The sequence below is a fragment of the Syzygium oleosum genome, unplaced genomic scaffold, assembly GCF_021117445.2.
Source record: "Syzygium oleosum isolate NSW1041296 unplaced genomic scaffold, Sole_v2.1 Sole_v2.05, whole genome shotgun sequence".
Lineage (NCBI taxonomy): Eukaryota > Viridiplantae > Streptophyta > Magnoliopsida > Myrtales > Myrtaceae > Syzygium > Syzygium oleosum.
This window is the reverse complement of record NW_026607489.1, coordinates 6464725-6480738: the sequence shown is the minus strand read 5'-3', so window position 1 is coordinate 6480738 and position 16014 is coordinate 6464725. Positions and strand designations below refer to the sequence as shown.

General features: G+C 40.2%; 2 protein-coding genes across 4 annotated transcripts; both read left to right on the top strand.

Moving 5' to 3' along the window:
* Positions 1 to 1103: 1103 nt before the first annotated feature.
* On the top strand, positions 1104 to 6469 carry LOC115676433 (probable mitochondrial adenine nucleotide transporter BTL3). Its single transcript, XM_030599352.2, has 4 exons — positions 1104 to 1845; positions 2817 to 3120; positions 4744 to 5211; positions 5896 to 6469. The coding sequence occupies exons 1-4, from the start codon at positions 1391 to 1393 to the stop codon at positions 5962 to 5964; spliced, it is 1296 nt and encodes a 431-aa protein (XP_030455212.1). The 5' UTR covers positions 1104 to 1390; the 3' UTR covers positions 5965 to 6469.
* A 2613-nt stretch (positions 6470 to 9082) lies between these two features.
* Positions 9083 to 15607, top strand: LOC115664294 (uncharacterized). Of its 3 annotated transcripts, XM_056311937.1 has the most exons (9): positions 9083 to 9639; positions 9740 to 9880; positions 9995 to 10222; positions 10979 to 11186; positions 11881 to 12017; positions 12720 to 12800; positions 14657 to 14723; positions 14858 to 15141; positions 15363 to 15607. In XM_056311937.1, exons 1-9 carry the CDS (start codon positions 9281 to 9283, stop codon positions 15379 to 15381), a joined length of 1524 nt encoding a protein of 507 aa, XP_056167912.1. In that variant the 5' UTR covers positions 9083 to 9280; the 3' UTR covers positions 15382 to 15607. The 3 variants fall into 3 exon arrangements, with proteins under 3 accessions (XP_056167912.1, XP_056167911.1, XP_056167913.1); XM_056311936.1 differs by having other exon boundaries at positions 9084 to 9639; positions 14858 to 15607; XM_056311938.1 differs by having other exon boundaries at positions 9498 to 9639; positions 9718 to 9880; positions 14858 to 15607.
* Positions 15608 to 16014: the final 407 nt, after the last annotated feature.

Here is a 16014-nt window from a genome sequence, read left to right as displayed (position 1 = left end):
GGTGCTATGAAGTTGAATTGGATAAAAAAATATTAAAAAATAACTCAACAATCCCACTATCCTCCAACCATGGAATGATAAAGTGATGCATCTGGATATGGCTTCGGCAGCCATCAAACAAGGACTACCACAACAGCCAATCATCATCACTACCGATCATCACGCAATCGTTGTCGCCTGTCGCCGATCATCATCGTCGGCCAATCAATCATGTTCCGACGATTGAAGATGAAAAGGAGTCTAATCTTCGAATCGTGTCCAAAATCGAATGTTGTGCATGCATAGTGGACTTATTGGGCAAATCCGGATTCCTTGTGGAAGCCTTCGGTCTAATGTTCTTGGATCTAGATATGAAGTGGACTCGAAGATTGTTAGCTAATTAATTGCCCGGATTAAAGCTCTGCGGTAAATTGATGGAAAATGATATATTGGGTGGATTCGTTTATAAATTTGGATGGATATTTTGACATTTTAATGCAATCTAATATGGGCCCTGACAATTTCACCTTGATGTGTAATCAAAACGGATAATTCCAATATTTGACTTTGGACATAAAATGAACAATATTTGCTCCAGCATGGTGAAAACATTTGTCCCTTTTTGTTTTTTTTTTTTTTGCCTTATAAGCACCTCCACTCCCAAATCTATCAGAATTTGACCTGCAACATAGACACAAGGTCGCGATCCTCGCGCGGTTTGCACAAATAATGGCGACCATGAGGAAGCCGGGTGACAAATGGAACGGCAAGCTCGGGGCTCGAGGCACTACGGGCCATCTAGTGGCGATTGGAGGCTGAAGCAACTGGACATGACGGAAAATTTTCAGAAATTTTCAATCTTATATCAGATCATACCAAATTATATGATGGATATTTCATAATCGGAGAACATTAGGAGGATTTCTAATCCCACCTTATTCTATCTCATCGCAATTTGAATCCAAACGACCAAAAACGCAATGATTTTTTGAAGGATTGAATGTTGAGCAACGAGGAAGAAGAAGTATGTGACTTCAAATGCAGCAATTGCTTTTTTTACTGGCCACTTCCTGGAAACCACGCGAAATACAAGGGCATCCCTACAAAATCCAAAACATTCCCATACCATAAACAGGAAGAAGCAAAACCAAGAACAAAATTATCAGGAGAAACAGAAGCCCCGTCGATCGCGGAGCTCCTTCCTATGCGCGGCGCGGCGATGGAAGCGAGGCCGAACCCGCCATTTCCCTCTCCCGACGCTCCTTCGACCCCACATCTCGTCCCTTCGCTGCTCCGCCGCCGACCCATGACGTCCGCGCTCCAATTTCTCCGTTCTTCTTGAGCCGGCTCGCTCGACGAGGCACCTCCCTTTGCATCTTTCGATTCTTGTTCCGTTTTTCCTTCGCCCGCAATGCCGAGCCCGCAACTGTTCTTGCGAAACGCGCGGATACTGCCGGATGAAGATGGGTCTCGAGGCCCGTCGGATGGGGACTCGGATTCGGGCCGGGCTGTCTCGGTCGTCGGGGGGTTGTTTCTTGACCCGGATCTGCCTTCCTCCTTCGTCCGTTTGATTTCGTTGCGCAGTAATTGTAGCGTTCGGGCGTGCCGGCGGGAGACGAGGGCTTGTCGCCGCGGGTTCTTGTCGGTGAGCTTGAGGGGCGGCGATGGGATTGTGGAGGAGCCTCGGGTGGCCCTGCCGCAGAAAGATGGAGGCGAGAGCTCGGGCCCGAAGGAGCGTGAGGCGTCGGAGAGTGTCGTTTCTGCCGAGAGGAAGAGGAGGAAGGTGACGGTGCGAGGGAGAGGCAGAGCTGCCGTGAACACCACTAAGCACTTGTGGGCTGGCGCCATTGCGGCCATGGTTTCGAGGTCAGTCATTTCTTTTCCTAGATTCTATCTTTTGTTCTCGAATAAAGGAAGTGCCACTTTCGTTATGTGAGTTTATGTCGGTAAATGGGGAATACATGCCTATCATTAGCAAGAACATTGGTTAAACACATACGAGATGAGATGTCCATCAACTAATGCTTTTCCTTGTTTATTCTAATTTGGGCTGAACCCACTGTATGCATCGATCTTTCTTGTGTTCTACCCAAAACAATGGAAAATCCTTGTGATGGATGATGATACCTGTCCCCCGTGTGAATGATGCGGAGAACCAAATCTTGATTTTAGGAGGCATCTGCCCCTGTTCAACAAATTTATGTAGGTATACTTTGACTACTTTACGAACTAAGTGACGGGCCGACTCTTATGGGGCATTGAACACGGCACTGTTACTTGAATGTCGGCTTACAATTTGTCACTCAAGTTTGTCAACCAATTTGGTCCACTGTTATAGGTTACCTAGCATCATTACTAGAAACCATTTTAGCTTTTCACACGTTATTGGCAATTGCCATTGGTCCTGCTATGAAGTTTGAATCTTGATGTGGAACTACCACTGTTAAGTAACACTTAAAACAATTTGAAACTCGACCTCTTTCGTCTTACAGCTAATTAATTTTCTTGTGCCAACTCGATCGAAACATGTTATGTGAAGTAATGCATTGAGGAAGATGTCGTTATGGTTATAAGCATATGCATGTTTAGGCAGAGACTAACTTTTGCAAAAGCGATACCTTTTGCCCACTGATAACAATGTTGTGATCACGTAGGCCAGCAATTTGTTATGATTAAAGAGAGATGGTTTAGATATAGCTGCAGATCTTTTGTTCTATATGGAAGATTCTGAATACTGTATAATAAATAATAGTGTAAGGGGGTGAATTCCGATGTCTTTTATTCTTTCATGCTAACTTCTCCACTGTGGCTGTTTGTGATGAATGTTGATTTGTCAGAACTTTTGTTGCTCCACTTGAGAGACTAAAGCTGGAGTATATAGTTCGTGGAGAACAGAAAAATATTGTTGAGCTCGTCAGGACAATTGCAGTTTCACAAGGTTTACATGGCTTTTGGAAGGGAAATTTAGTCAACATTCTCCGGACAGCTCCATTTAAGGCTATCAACTTTTATGCTTATGATACCTACAGAAAGCAATTGCTTAGATTTTCTGGAAATGATGAAACCACAAATTTTGAGAGGTTTATTGCTGGTGCTGCAGCTGGCATCACTGCTACTGTCCTTTGCCTACCACTAGACACTGTATGAGTCCCTCTCTCTCGCTCTCTCTCTCTCTCTCTCTCTCTCAGTTTTAGCTCTTGGACTCACTTTACCCCTGAGAAGTATTCACACTTATGGCATTGCACGATCATTCTAGTGTAAGAAGTATTATTTTTCTTGGTTGTTGACTCTACTGCACAAGTAGATATAAAAAGGAAGAAGTGAATGAAAGATGTGTGAGATTGATAGTGGCCACTCCTCAATCTTCGGTATCTAGTCTAGTCCAGATATGCCGCGTTGGCAACTACTAAGAGCCTTCTAAAAATTGTCAAAAAGTAAACAGAAGCTCATTTATGAAATTATGATACGAATGCTGGAGTATGTCCTACCACAATAGACTCAAGGACATGTTTTCTCTACATATCTTTATTTAATTTGATAAATAAGAAAACTCAAGAAGAAAAGAAAGATAAAGAATAGGTTGATGTATCATGCAGAAAGAAGGTAAAAAAATGCTAAAAGGTCCAGTAAGGGTGTTTTTAATGCTTCTTAGTTGTCTGCTGATGAAAGCTTAGAAATAGTGAGTAAATATTTCGTTTTGATTCACTGCACTGCACAATTTGGATTTCTTTAACAATAGGCATGTCAATCTATTGAAACATTTGCAGCTGATCGAATTGTAGGTGATACCTATTTGACTTATCTAGAATTAAACATATACAGGTGGTTCAAGCTTAATGTTTTCAGGAATGACAGAATACTTGAAGATTCTAATTCTTCACAAAAATTTCAAGTTTTACCATATTCTTCCACACCCAGCTCTCATTTTCCTCCTCTGCTGGGCTTTTCAAACATAGCCTTAAGCTTGATTTACACGATTTGACATCGACTGATGGCACCTCCATTCTGTTAGACTCCATCACTTAATCATAATATATGGAGGCTGCCGTATTGTGACCTCAGTGGACAAAATGCATGAGCAATGTAGAAAATGAAATGTCACGTAGCAAATGGACCCAAGCAAATGGTTAGAAGCTTACTGTGATGGTATTAGTCACAGCAAACCAAGTCTACCTTTCATGTACCGTTGGATATACTAAATGGTGTACAATGTTTCCGTCCTTGTAAGATTGTAGTATAAATGGACCCAAGCAAATGGCTAGAAGCTTACCATGATTGTTATTACTTACAGCAAACCTAGTCTACCCTTCATGTACCATTTAATAACTAGATGGTGTACAGTGTATCCGTCCTTGTAAGATTGTAGTATGATTGATGTGGTGCTGCTCTCTAGGATAATATTGGTGTATCCTCATTTTCATTCAACACTGTTAGATTTGAGTGGACTTGAATAGCTTGTCAGCTAACAAGAGTAACGATATCTTTCTGTTAAAAGTTTACGATAAGGGGTTCATTGTTTACAGTAGCAAATTGGCAATGTTTACCTCTGTTTCTCCCCTCCAGCCCTTCTAAATTAACTAGGTTTGGACTATGAACCATGCCAATTAGGAATGCTTAATGTTTACTCTTCATTAGTAGAGTCGGCTGTTGAGATTTTCAATCATTATATTTTTATACTAAACTTTCAGTGTTTAATAATCTCGCCCATTTTGCTGTTAGCGTTCTTAAGCTTGAGAACCCTATGATCTCCTGTTTCTCTTGTAGATTAGAACTAAGCTGGTGGCACGCGGTGGAGAAGCCTTGGGCGGTGTGAGTGGTGCCTTCCGTTACATGATTCACAACGAAGGATTCTTTTCCCTTTACAGGGGCTTGGTACCTTCCATACTTAGCATGGCTCCTTCAAGTGCAGTTTTCTATGGAGTATATGATATATTGAAATCGGCTTATCTGCATTCACCGGAGGGGAGACAACGGATCCAGAATCTGAGTGAACAGGGGGAGGAGCTGAATGCTTTGGACCAGCTGGAGTTGGGGCCTATAAGGACACTGTTTTATGGTGCTATATCCGGTGCCTGTGCCGAAGCAGCTACATACCCATTTGAAGTAGTTAGGAGACGGCTCCAGTTGCAAGTGCAGGCAACAAGATTGAGTGCTGTTGCAACTTGTGCCCAGATTATCGAGAACGGAGGAGTTCCAGCTCTTTATGCTGGACTTATTCCCAGCTTGTTACAGGTACATATATCTAGCTCACTGGACTTGTACCCTGATTTTATAACTATTTCCGCCAACCCATTTTGCTTTACGAGTGCTTCTAATAGTTGAATATTCGTCATTACATTTGGCTTTACTTGATTGATTGGTGTCAATTTATTGTATTGTTGTCATTAAATTGCCCTTTTTTTTTTCATTTTTGAGATTGGCGATTTTTGTCGATTTGATGATGTGATGCATAATAGTTAGACAATATTGCGTGTTGAAAATTTCGAAGTTATCGAGTCAGTAGATGTCATGGTTCATGTCAAATTGTTGAACTGGCCTGAAATTTTACGTATTGCTCATTACTATTTACTGTTGTCTGCATCAAGAGTAGCATATGCATGTGGAATCTCAAATGATTTAGTCAATGAGAGACAGAAGGAAGTAAGGAGGTGTAGGGTCTTTTACTCTTATCTTAGCAAGATGATTATTGTGTATTGGAAAGGAAGTCAATATGATTAAGTTGGAGGTAAGTGAGTTCTATTATGCATGCCAGTTGTTGTCATATCAAATATGTCCTCATCAATTCGAGCAAAAGAAAGAGATGTTCTAGCTTTGTCCTCAGAGTTCATTGATGCTCATATTGATTCTACTAACCTACTAACTGTTCCTTGTATGTGCAGTATTTTGTAAAAGATCTGATGCTTGTGTTGTCTTTAGGTACTTCCCTCCGCTGCGATTAGTTACTTTGTATACGAATTCATGAAGATTGTTCTGAAAGTGGAATGAACAGAATTATACACCTTTGGCCGTCCAATGAACCTGGCATACGAGCTGTACAATGATCGCCAGTATTAGACTCGCCTGATGGTGGGAGTTTATCAGTTGAATTGACAGATTGTGTCCTCAAAACACTTATCTACTGTGGAAAGAGAGATGGAAAAAAACCCACCTCAATTCGTCAGCTGCCGCGAAGTTCTTCTCATGTCTACGCACAAGAGTTGATTTTGTCTACGAGTTGCAATAAACCAGTAGAATGAAACATTGGGGGGGTTACAATTGCTAACAGAAAGAAAAAAAGTAACAGGTTTTCCTACCAGAGAGAACTGTACTGGGGAAAAATTGGGAGGCTTCTATATCTCCTTGGAATGATTCTTAGGCAGTGTTGTTGCTGTCCTGGGTTATTTAACAGTTTGCACTGGAGCATGAAACAGCTTTGTAGTTGAGGTTTTTTCCCGATTTGCTCTGATGTTCAAACTTTCAAGACTACCTGAGACGCCGATTTCGGTTTCAATCATGCGTGCCTCGCGAACGAGTCGTCTTATTGAGGGTACGCCCAGTGTGCTGTTCTTTGAATGAAGGGATAATGACACAAACAGTTCCTGAATTTTGACTCAATGTGCAATTTGATCCCTGAACTTTTAATTTGTTCAATGTAGTCCCTGAACTTTAACCTAATATTCAGTTTAGTCTTTGAACTTTTAATTTATTCAATTTGATCCCTGAATTTTTAATATGTGTTCAATTTAGTCCCTGAACTATATGAAAATGTTCAATATAGTCCCTGCACTTGAATTAATGGAAGGACTATATTGAACATTTTCAAATAGTTCAGGGACTAAATTGAACAAATATTAAAAGTTCAAGGACCACATTGAACAAATTAAAAGTTTAGGGACTAAATTGAACATTATGTTAAAGTTCAGGGACTACATTGAACAAATTAAAAGTTCAAGGACCAAATTGCATATTGGGTTAAAGTTCAGGGACTGTTTGTGTCATTTTTCCTTAAATGAATGACTTTAACATCTCATGATACATGTCAATTAAGGAAAAGAGAGTAAGAAGAGCTGGTGGTTAGTAGTTTGATCATCATGAGCGAAATCTGTCATGATCAGTTCATTACTATCGGATTCGACGAAATCGGTCAGGGTATGTGTATTCAATAACAAGTGTTTTGAGCGTGTACTAATGATGGGACAAAGTTGAAACTAGATTGACGTTGTGGACATTACTGAACATTTTGAAAGTCAAGCAGAAACTAAAAATTTTAGTGGGCGATAAAAAATATTTTTCATTCATTCATTTTTTTAGACGATATTTTTTGGGAAAATGTTTTTCGAAATCATTTATTTTTTACGAAATAAACGTACCAGTATCAATTAGATTTGTGGATTTATTATGCTTATAAACGATTGACTATAGTATGATGAGGATATTTAGCAAAATGGCAAGGTTGTGAAGCTCGTGTAATGTGTAGGTTTGAGGGCTTCCCCCCCCGGGCGCTCCCGGTTTGCACCACGATCAAGTTTTGTTGTGTCATCAAATCGTGCCTCGTCAAGAAGAACTTTACAAGTCACTTCGACCATTTTATGGGTAGAGCCTTAACCAACTCGCGAGAATGGTGCGATTTACATAAATTCATGAGACGAGTCTAATGAAATATTTAGATGCATCATGCTATCCTAAAAGAACTTGTGCTTCACTCCTTGACTTTACCATCTCCCTGATTTTCTAACAGTGTTGGAAGGAGAAAAATAAGTAATTGCGAGCTAGTTTTCAGTTTTGTTGTTGTTTTATCCATAGTTTTACTCACATGCGAAGAAAGTCTCATCGCCAGCACGAGACCCATCATCTTCAGTGGTGCAGATTCAGTTGATCATGCCCATATAACCTTTTACCATCGGGTTTAAGCATAACATATAACGGCGGGGAAAGTGTTAAAAAATTCATAAACCTATTATATTAGTCATAAACTTTTTAATTGTATCAATTTAGTCCTAAATATTTCGATCGTGTGCCAATTCAGTCCTTTTTATCTAATTTTGGTAGAATATTATTGACGTAAATGCTGGTTGACTTATGTGACACTACTGGTGCCGACATAGATAATTTTTTAATAATATTTTAATATTTTCTTTCTTTCTTTTCTTTTTTTCTTTCTTCTTCCTTTTGCCGGTGACTAGGCACTGGCCGTGACCGGGCGAGTTACTCACCACAAGTAAGGCCTACTTAGGCAAGGGCGAGCCCAGACCAAGCGAGGGTTCCCCTCGCCAGATCTAGCAAGGCCACTCTAGCCTAGGTGAGAGCCGGCCTCGCTAGATTTGGTGAGGGGAGCCCTTGTTGGGGCTCGCCCTCCCCCAGGCCAAATGTGGCGAGGCCTATCCTCGCTAGATCTGGAGAGGAGGAGCCCTTGTTGCGGCTCACCCTAGCCTGCTCAGGGCTAGCCCTCGCCCGTGGTGGGTGATGGCTACCCTCGCCCAAACGAGGCTAGCCCACCTAGGCATGGCTGGTGGGCCGATCACCGGCAAAAGAAAACAAAATCAAAAAATATTAAAAAAATCAAAAAAATATTAAAGTATCATTTTAAAATTGCTCGCGTCATCATCAGTGATGCCACATAAGTCGATCGGCGTCCACGTCAATAATATCCACCCAAAATTAGCCGGAAGTATCGAATTGGCACGAGGCCAAAAATTTTATGATTAAATTGATACAATTAAAATGTTTAGAATTAAATTGACTTTTCCGATACTTTTTCCCGATCTCGACATGGGCGGCTGTGATTCTTTTTCGATCCGCCGGCGGTACCACTTATTAGAGACCGCAGAATAAACTTAATTTTAGTACATTCAGTAAATAATTTCTGGCAGGGGACAATCGACCAACCATGCACACCGGATCACATTCCTTTCCTCTTTCTAGCTAATACATGCGAAACTGTCCCTCCCACCCTCTACTCTCTGCCACATCTTCTTTCCCCTTTCAAATGAAATCCTAGAAACACATTTATTGCGCTCGAAATTAAAAACAAAAAAACAAAAAAAAGCGCGCAATAAAAAAAAAGAGAAAATCGAAGGGGGGGAAAAAACACGCAAATATAGCAACGGAAACTCGCACGAACTGCCTTCCGCACACGTGTGGCTCGATCGTTTTGCCTTTCCTCGTTACGGTCGTCTTCTTCTTCTACACTGTTTCCGCATAGATTCCCTCCGTCGCTGTTACTTTCCCCCTGCGACGGCGACCGGCCGTTCGACCTCCTCTCGCGCTTGGCGAAACCCGGTGTAGAGAAGACGCGGACACGCCGGAGCCACCCACCGCCTCCATGCCGTCGCCGCCGCCGCCGCCGCCGCCGCCTCCCCCTCCCGGCGACGTCGCCGTCCCCCGCGACGGCGGAGGCGGAGGCGCAGGCGAGGACGGCGGCCCGGACCGTCGCGGCGGATCTGACGACGAGACGAGCCGCTCGCATTGCGCGGATGCCCGTCCTCATCCTCCTCCTCCTAGCTCTTCTTACGGCGATTTGCTGGGACTCAATTCGGTTACGTTGACGGACTCCGAGAAGGTCTGGAGGATCGTCACTGCTTCGGCGAAGGGGTTCTCGATCGGAGCTGGCCTCAAGGGTGGATTGGCGCTCTTCTCGGTCCTCGTCAGATTGAGGCGGAGGAGATTATCGGCGTCCATGAGGTGATAAGATTTGCTCGGATTTGACTTGCTCTGTTCGACCGTGAGTTTCATAGGATCTGCATTTGAACTTATTTACAGTTCGTGCTGTTGAGTTTGATAGGAAAGCTGAGCTTTTTTCGAATAGAGAAGCCATTGTAATAGCCTTGAAGGAGACTTTGAGATATGGACTTTTTCTAGGAACCTTCGCCGGCACGTTCGTCTCTGTGGACGAAATTATTGCTGCTTTGGGAGGGCACCGCAGGCACGCTCCCCTATTTTGACTTCTGAATTCAAATTTCTCTGAATTTCCTTCATGATCAGTCCGTATGATTATTGCTGCGCTACTCGTCGGTGAGATTATATTATTGGTAATTAGGACCGGGAAGTGGAGGGCGTTGTTGGCGGGGGCGATAGCCGGGCCTTCGATGCTGCTCACGGGACTGAACACTCAGCATACGAGCTTGGCCATCTACATATTGATGCGTGCGGCTGTATTGGCTTCACGGTGCGGGATTAAAAGCAAGAGATTTGGGAAAATCTGCAGGCCTCTTACCTGGAAGCACGGAGACACATTCCTTATGTGTCTATCTTCGTCGCAGATTCTGTAAGATCAATATGGAGTGTTACTTTTTCTTATCGATGGTTTGCTTTACATTACCTGCAGATTGGGATGATGTTGAAATGCTTCAAATTTCTTCGAAGCCTTTTTCCTCAGGCAGGATTTTGGTGCAATGCATTCTATCCTTTTGAACTTGTAACATGGCTAATATGTGAAATTGTATCTACTCGTGGTTTTCCGATAGATTGTATGGGACATGTCCATTATCATTCTATCAGCATGAGCTAACTCATCTCTGTGAGAACATTGTAAGGATGCCAAATAACAGATCCAATGTAGAACCACTGTTAGGTTGCCGGAATCCACACAGAGCCACTTAGAATAATGCCGATGTAGACCATCAAGTGTCGTTAATATTTTTGCCCACAATAGCTAGTGGATCTCCATTACATATTGGTCGAATCTGTCCTCATCCATATGGTGATGGCCAAGAAACTCTGAAATGACTTTCCTTGGTTGCTAATATCTAGTGAGTTCTGTTCCACATCAGAGTAGTGGTAGTTTCCCAATCGTGAAAAGTTTTGATCATTTAATCACTTTTAGTGAGAGAGCTGGCCGTATAATTTTGCTTGTTTGGTTGAAAAGGTTGGTCATAAATTTTGGCTTCTGGACAGTCAAGGACCGAGACTGGTTTCTAAATTTTTTGGGTGCATGCATTTTGAACACGTTTTAGCTTCAATTAATTACAGAACCTTAAAATTATTGTCCTTTTCTTATGGGAGGTGCTTTTTCTTACTTGAGGTCTGCGTACATATTAAAGCAAGAAAGTTTGCCTCCATCATATAAGTCCTTCCTCAACAAACATGGTGGAAAAGATGTTGCCATTTTGCAAGGGGTGAAAGAGATTGCTTCTGGCATACCGTTTACGAATTTGCAGGCTATAGAAAAGTATTACAAATCTACCGGAGTTGATATCAAACTTGATCCAGAGATGAAGATTCCCTGCTCGGTATGATTCCTATATATGTGTGAACTGTGTTGGTGATACCTTGAATAACTCTCTGACATCGATCTAAAACCTTTACATCATTTAACAGGAATAAAATGCCACATAGACAGATATGCCCTTTGAATGTTTTATTTGTTACTGAAGATATCCTGCTGTTCTTCTCTCTCTGTTTTCTCTTTTGCTTAAACATTAATCTATTAAATTGTTATCCTTTTGGAGCTTAATACTGAAACACAGAAGGTGTCGGCATATGGTTCATGCCATTGTAAGTAATGAGATAGACCCAACATCTGTTTATGAACAATTTTCTTAATGCAAAACATCCATAATCCAGTGTATAAATTTGGAACCAGTGCTTGTTTGCCCCACGGACCATGTTCCTAGCTTGCAATAGTGCAGCAATTTTTGCCTTCCTATTCAGCTTATGCAGAGTTATTGGGTAGATGTGATAGGTTCCACCCAAGTTGCTCCACAAAGAGTTTGTCTTTGGACTTTGTAGCCTGATGATATTAGTTATAATACATTATGTGTAAAATGGTTGGATTTCTAGTGTTCTTGAGCCGTTCCTTGAGGCAGCTACTTAGAGTAGATCCCAGGGGATCTCAGTAGATATTCAAGCATGGCAGTGTTCGGAACTTTCTCTACCTCAACACCGTTTTGTCTATATTGACTTTGAGATATAATCTTTGAACAGATGGTACATGGAAATCAGTCATGCAGTGCACATGCTATTTCTTTTCTGATTGAAGCCTATGTAAGAGCATTGCCAGTTTATCTTCCAGTTTATCTTGTTCCTGCATTGATAGTTCATCGGAAAGGTCTTTTAAAAAGGTTGGCTTCCTTTTTCTTCTCTACAGTTGATCTCTTTTAGTGTCTATTATTCTGGAAGGAGATAATGAAAAGAGAAGTCTTAACTTAAAGGCGGTTGTTATTTACATTGATTTGTCCTTGAAAAGCAGTAGATGTGGATACTTTTTTAAGGCACTATGGCAGTCACTTTTATCCTTTCTTTCCTTGGGTAAGATTTGTTAATTTCATAAGTGCCAGCTGTCTCTAGTAACTCCGCAGAAAATACTAATTATTAAAAATCTGGTTGCCTGCACAACTATGCGGCAAATTCTCGCATTTTTGCACTTACATATTTAAGTTCAACCTTTTGTGGTGAGTGTTTCGTGTCCAATTCAACTCTTTAGCTTTTTCTTTTTTTGGTAAAAAATTCAACTCTTTAGCTTGATTATCAACATTTTGATTTGAATACCCACATTGTTTTGACTAATTCTGCCTATTCATCATCTATATCACATTCTAGTATACTGCTTCTATCTTACTGGCGTTGTTGCTTAGATATAACGTGCATGAAATATGCATGTGTTAGTTTCCTGCTGTTTGTCTAGTTCACAATCTCTCTAACATGCTTTATCTCTTTCACATTCCAACATAATTGCTGTCTGGTTAGTGAGACGTGAGGGATCCTTGTAGTACTTTTCGAATGCTTGCTCATTGTGACCATTATACTCTTCAAACCTTATACAGGCCTTACACTATACTGGGAAAGGGTCTCTTTGGAACTGCAAGATCAAGCTTGTTTCTATCAGTTTATTGTGCATCTGCCTGGTTCGTAATCATATCTTTTGTTGTTTCCTTCTTTTCTCAGTTGATCCAAGAGGATGTTACTAATTTAGGAGCGCTTTTTCTACCATCTGTTAGTTGGCTTGGGGAGGAACTCATGGGGCATTGCTATTTCTATTACTGATTCATCCTTTGGGATGTTTGCCTCTTTGAATTTGATCTTTTGGTTTTGTTAAAAAATGTTAACTACTTTTCATTGATGATAATCATAGCTAGCTACTGATATTAGAAATGATGATGTATCTGCTATCTGGTTGTAGTTCTTTTATTATAAAAAATAATGATTTCAAATGACTTCATAATATTTTCATTACTGTAGTTCTGGTAAAATCTACTCTGTTAAAAAAGAGATTGCTAATTGCCTGTCGAGTTTAATGATTTTATATTAGGATGTTATCTTGCCAATTGATGCTTCAATTCTGGCTGTTCCAACACTCTGATTGGATGTATCTCAACCTATAATTTCTGTTGTGCTCCATGTTAGATGGTCTTATAATCAGCAAGAAAGAAATCGATATATCATTTCAGAACTGTTAAACGTATGACAAAGGACTTGTAACTTGGTGCTGTATCAAAAGGCGGCATTCTTCTGTGATTAATGTATAAGAAAGTAAGGTATTATTTATAGTGTTTGTCCATGACCAAATACGGGATAAGCACATTTTCTGTGTTTATGGAGCCATTTGCAGGATAAAATTATTATATAAAGGGTAATAGAGATTCAAGGGTGCTAAAAGTAGTCTGTGACTGTGATACCATAGGGATTAAAACAACATATACATGACTAAAATACAATATATTTAGCCGGGAGAATGTTGTTGTCACAATGAATGGTAGAATTTCTGTTATAGTGGAGTTCGAATAGTTCCATATTAAGAGTTGGAGTACGTGTCATTCTGTTGCCTGAAATGGTTAACTTAGCTCTAAACAATGTTCATATAGAAACAGTTCACAAATACATCCATGAACAAGAGCAGCGTCTAATTCTTGAACAGGTCAAGATCAGCAGTGAGTTCCGCTGGGTCTAAGAGTTCATTTTTGACAGGGTGAATTATCGGAGAAACATACCTCCTATTTCTTAACCGAATCTAATTCAAATACGTTTCGGTGGTTAATTTGAACATAATATCGGTAGTAGAATATGACTCCTTAAGCAAAGTATGTTTGTTTTTTTGGCCAATGTTTCTTAAAGCAAAGTTTGTCTTGCAACATATGGCGACAACTTTAGGTATTCATTCTCAATCACATTCTATGTTTGAACCCAGAAGATGTAGGTTTAAAACTTTGTATTCATGATCAATGATGTTACTTTTGAAATGGAATGTGTCATCAACATTGATGGAGATATTTGAATAATAATGAGTAGAAGATAGTAAGTTATCATTGTCTTATTTATTTTATGAATCATTTCCTCTAAAGCATGTTTGCTTTATTGATAACTTAGAAATGATTGCCAAATTCAAAAATTACATATGGGTCTCTATAACTGCCATTCCAGACTCATTGATTGTGATATTAGAGGGTTGTTATCCCATGTCAATTTAAGTGGTTTAGAAAGAGTGGCATCTTGGGTGAGAAAATTGGATGGACTGAACTTTGCTAATACAACTTTATTTTGCACGCTGGACACTAGAATTGCTGATATCAGACTTGGTCTGTAGAATTTAGTGGAAGTATTTGATCAAACTGCGTGTAGATGCGTTATTGTCCCCATTATATGTTAATGAAAGCTTTCTGAAGATGGACGTTTGCTGATACATCTAAATCTTTCAATGCATTTGAACTTTAATTTGACGGTGGAGATAATGAAAAAATCAATTAAAAAGTTCATTTGATTGCAGGATGTGGACATGCATTCTTTTCAGGATTTTCAAGAAATGTAACATTCCCATGTTGGCCATGGGCACGGTAACGCTCTTTCTTGACTCCGTTATTTTTTTTTTTTTTTTTGGTAAGGTAAGATGTAAATTCTTGACTCCGTTATATGTACTACTAAGGATGTATATCTGCCCTTTTTAACATTTTACCCGTGTCCACGGCAGTTGCCTACTGGTCTGGCCTTGGCTATTGAAAAGAAAAGCAGGCGCATCGAGATATCACTGTACTGCCTTGCACGGGCTATCGAGAGCTTCTTTACATGCATGGCTGATGTCGGATATTTGCCAAAGTCGAGGCGTCTTACCAGAGTCGATGTGGTCATTTTTAGCATATCGACGGCCATTATTATGCACTGCTACGCACAGGAGAGGGAAGTATTCCGTTCAAAGTACTTGAACGTTCTCGATTGGGTGTTCGGCGTGCCTCCTCCTGCTTGTGAAACACCAAGGTGCAAACAATCATCCGAAAATTCATCTCTTACTCTGACTTGATAACAGAGCATAATTTATTTGTTTTTTGGTCAAAAACAGAGCATAACTTATTCTTTAGGTTCCCTCTCACTTATTGCCCTCTTGTAGCTTATGTATTCTTGTGCTCGAAAGAAGCTAAGGCTCGGGATGCCGAGATTCAACCTTTGTGTTTAACTTTTATCATAGTGTTATTAATTAGGTTATGGGGTAGCAAATGACACCAAGTTTTGCCTTGTAACTTCTCCGAACAACTGGAATTTCTTTCATAGCTGTTAGAACTATTCATAGAGTTTTCAGACATCACCAACCTTATGCCTGAAGTAATACTAGGTGTTCCCGATTCGATTGACTTATCTTTGAGTAGATCACTAACTTGACTTATCTGTAGACATTCTAATGTAAATAAAGACAAGTCAAAATTTTGCATTGTTTTAGTTGTATGCATTTACCTTGTGCTCTATATTTGTTTTGTGAACAGCTAAGCACTTTTACCTTTTAGTTGAAGTTACTTCGGCAATACCTTTATGTGAATTTAGGTTAGTCCTCTTTTTTGCTTTTATTTCCAAGTTGTTGATTAATCATCTAAAAGTTTTTGTAATCCTATCCAGATATAGATGAATCATAAACCTATGTCCATGTGTTAGTGTTATGCGAAACTGAATTAGGTTGTATTATTTGTGTGCTTTATTTTTATGTAACAATAGTTATATGAATGTTAACAATTTCAATGCGAGTCATGGGTTTTCAATTAAAATCTAACGAGAACACATATTTAGGAGTATATATGCCATTTCTCTAACTTTTGAAAGTCTAAAAGTTCCACCCAATATTCTTAAATTAAAGGCCTAATT

What these genes read in the sequence shown, in the direction of transcription:
- LOC115676433 (XM_030599352.2), top strand. Translation starts at nt 1,391, where the DNA reads ATGCCGAGCCCGCAACTGTTCTTGCGAAACGCGCGGATACTGCCGGAT. An exon ending in ATTGCGGCCATGGTTTCGAG is followed by an intron (nt 1,846 to 2,816) that starts GTCAGTCATTTC and finishes TTGATTTGTCAG; the next exon opens with AACTTTTGTTGCTCCACTTG. An exon ending in TTATTCCCAGCTTGTTACAG is followed by an intron (nt 5,212 to 5,895) that starts GTACATATATCT and finishes TGTTGTCTTTAG; the next exon opens with GTACTTCCCTCCGCTGCGAT.
- LOC115664294 (XM_056311936.1), top strand. Translation starts at nt 9,281, where the DNA reads ATGCCGTCGCCGCCGCCGCCGCCGCCGCCGCCTCCCCCTCCCGGCGAC. An exon ending in GCTTTGGGAGGGCACCGCAG is followed by an intron (nt 9,881 to 9,994) that starts GCACGCTCCCCT and finishes ATTGGTAATTAG; the next exon opens with GACCGGGAAGTGGAGGGCGT. An exon ending in CGGAAAGGTCTTTTAAAAAG is followed by an intron (nt 12,018 to 12,719) that starts GTTGGCTTCCTT and finishes AACCTTATACAG; the next exon opens with GCCTTACACTATACTGGGAA.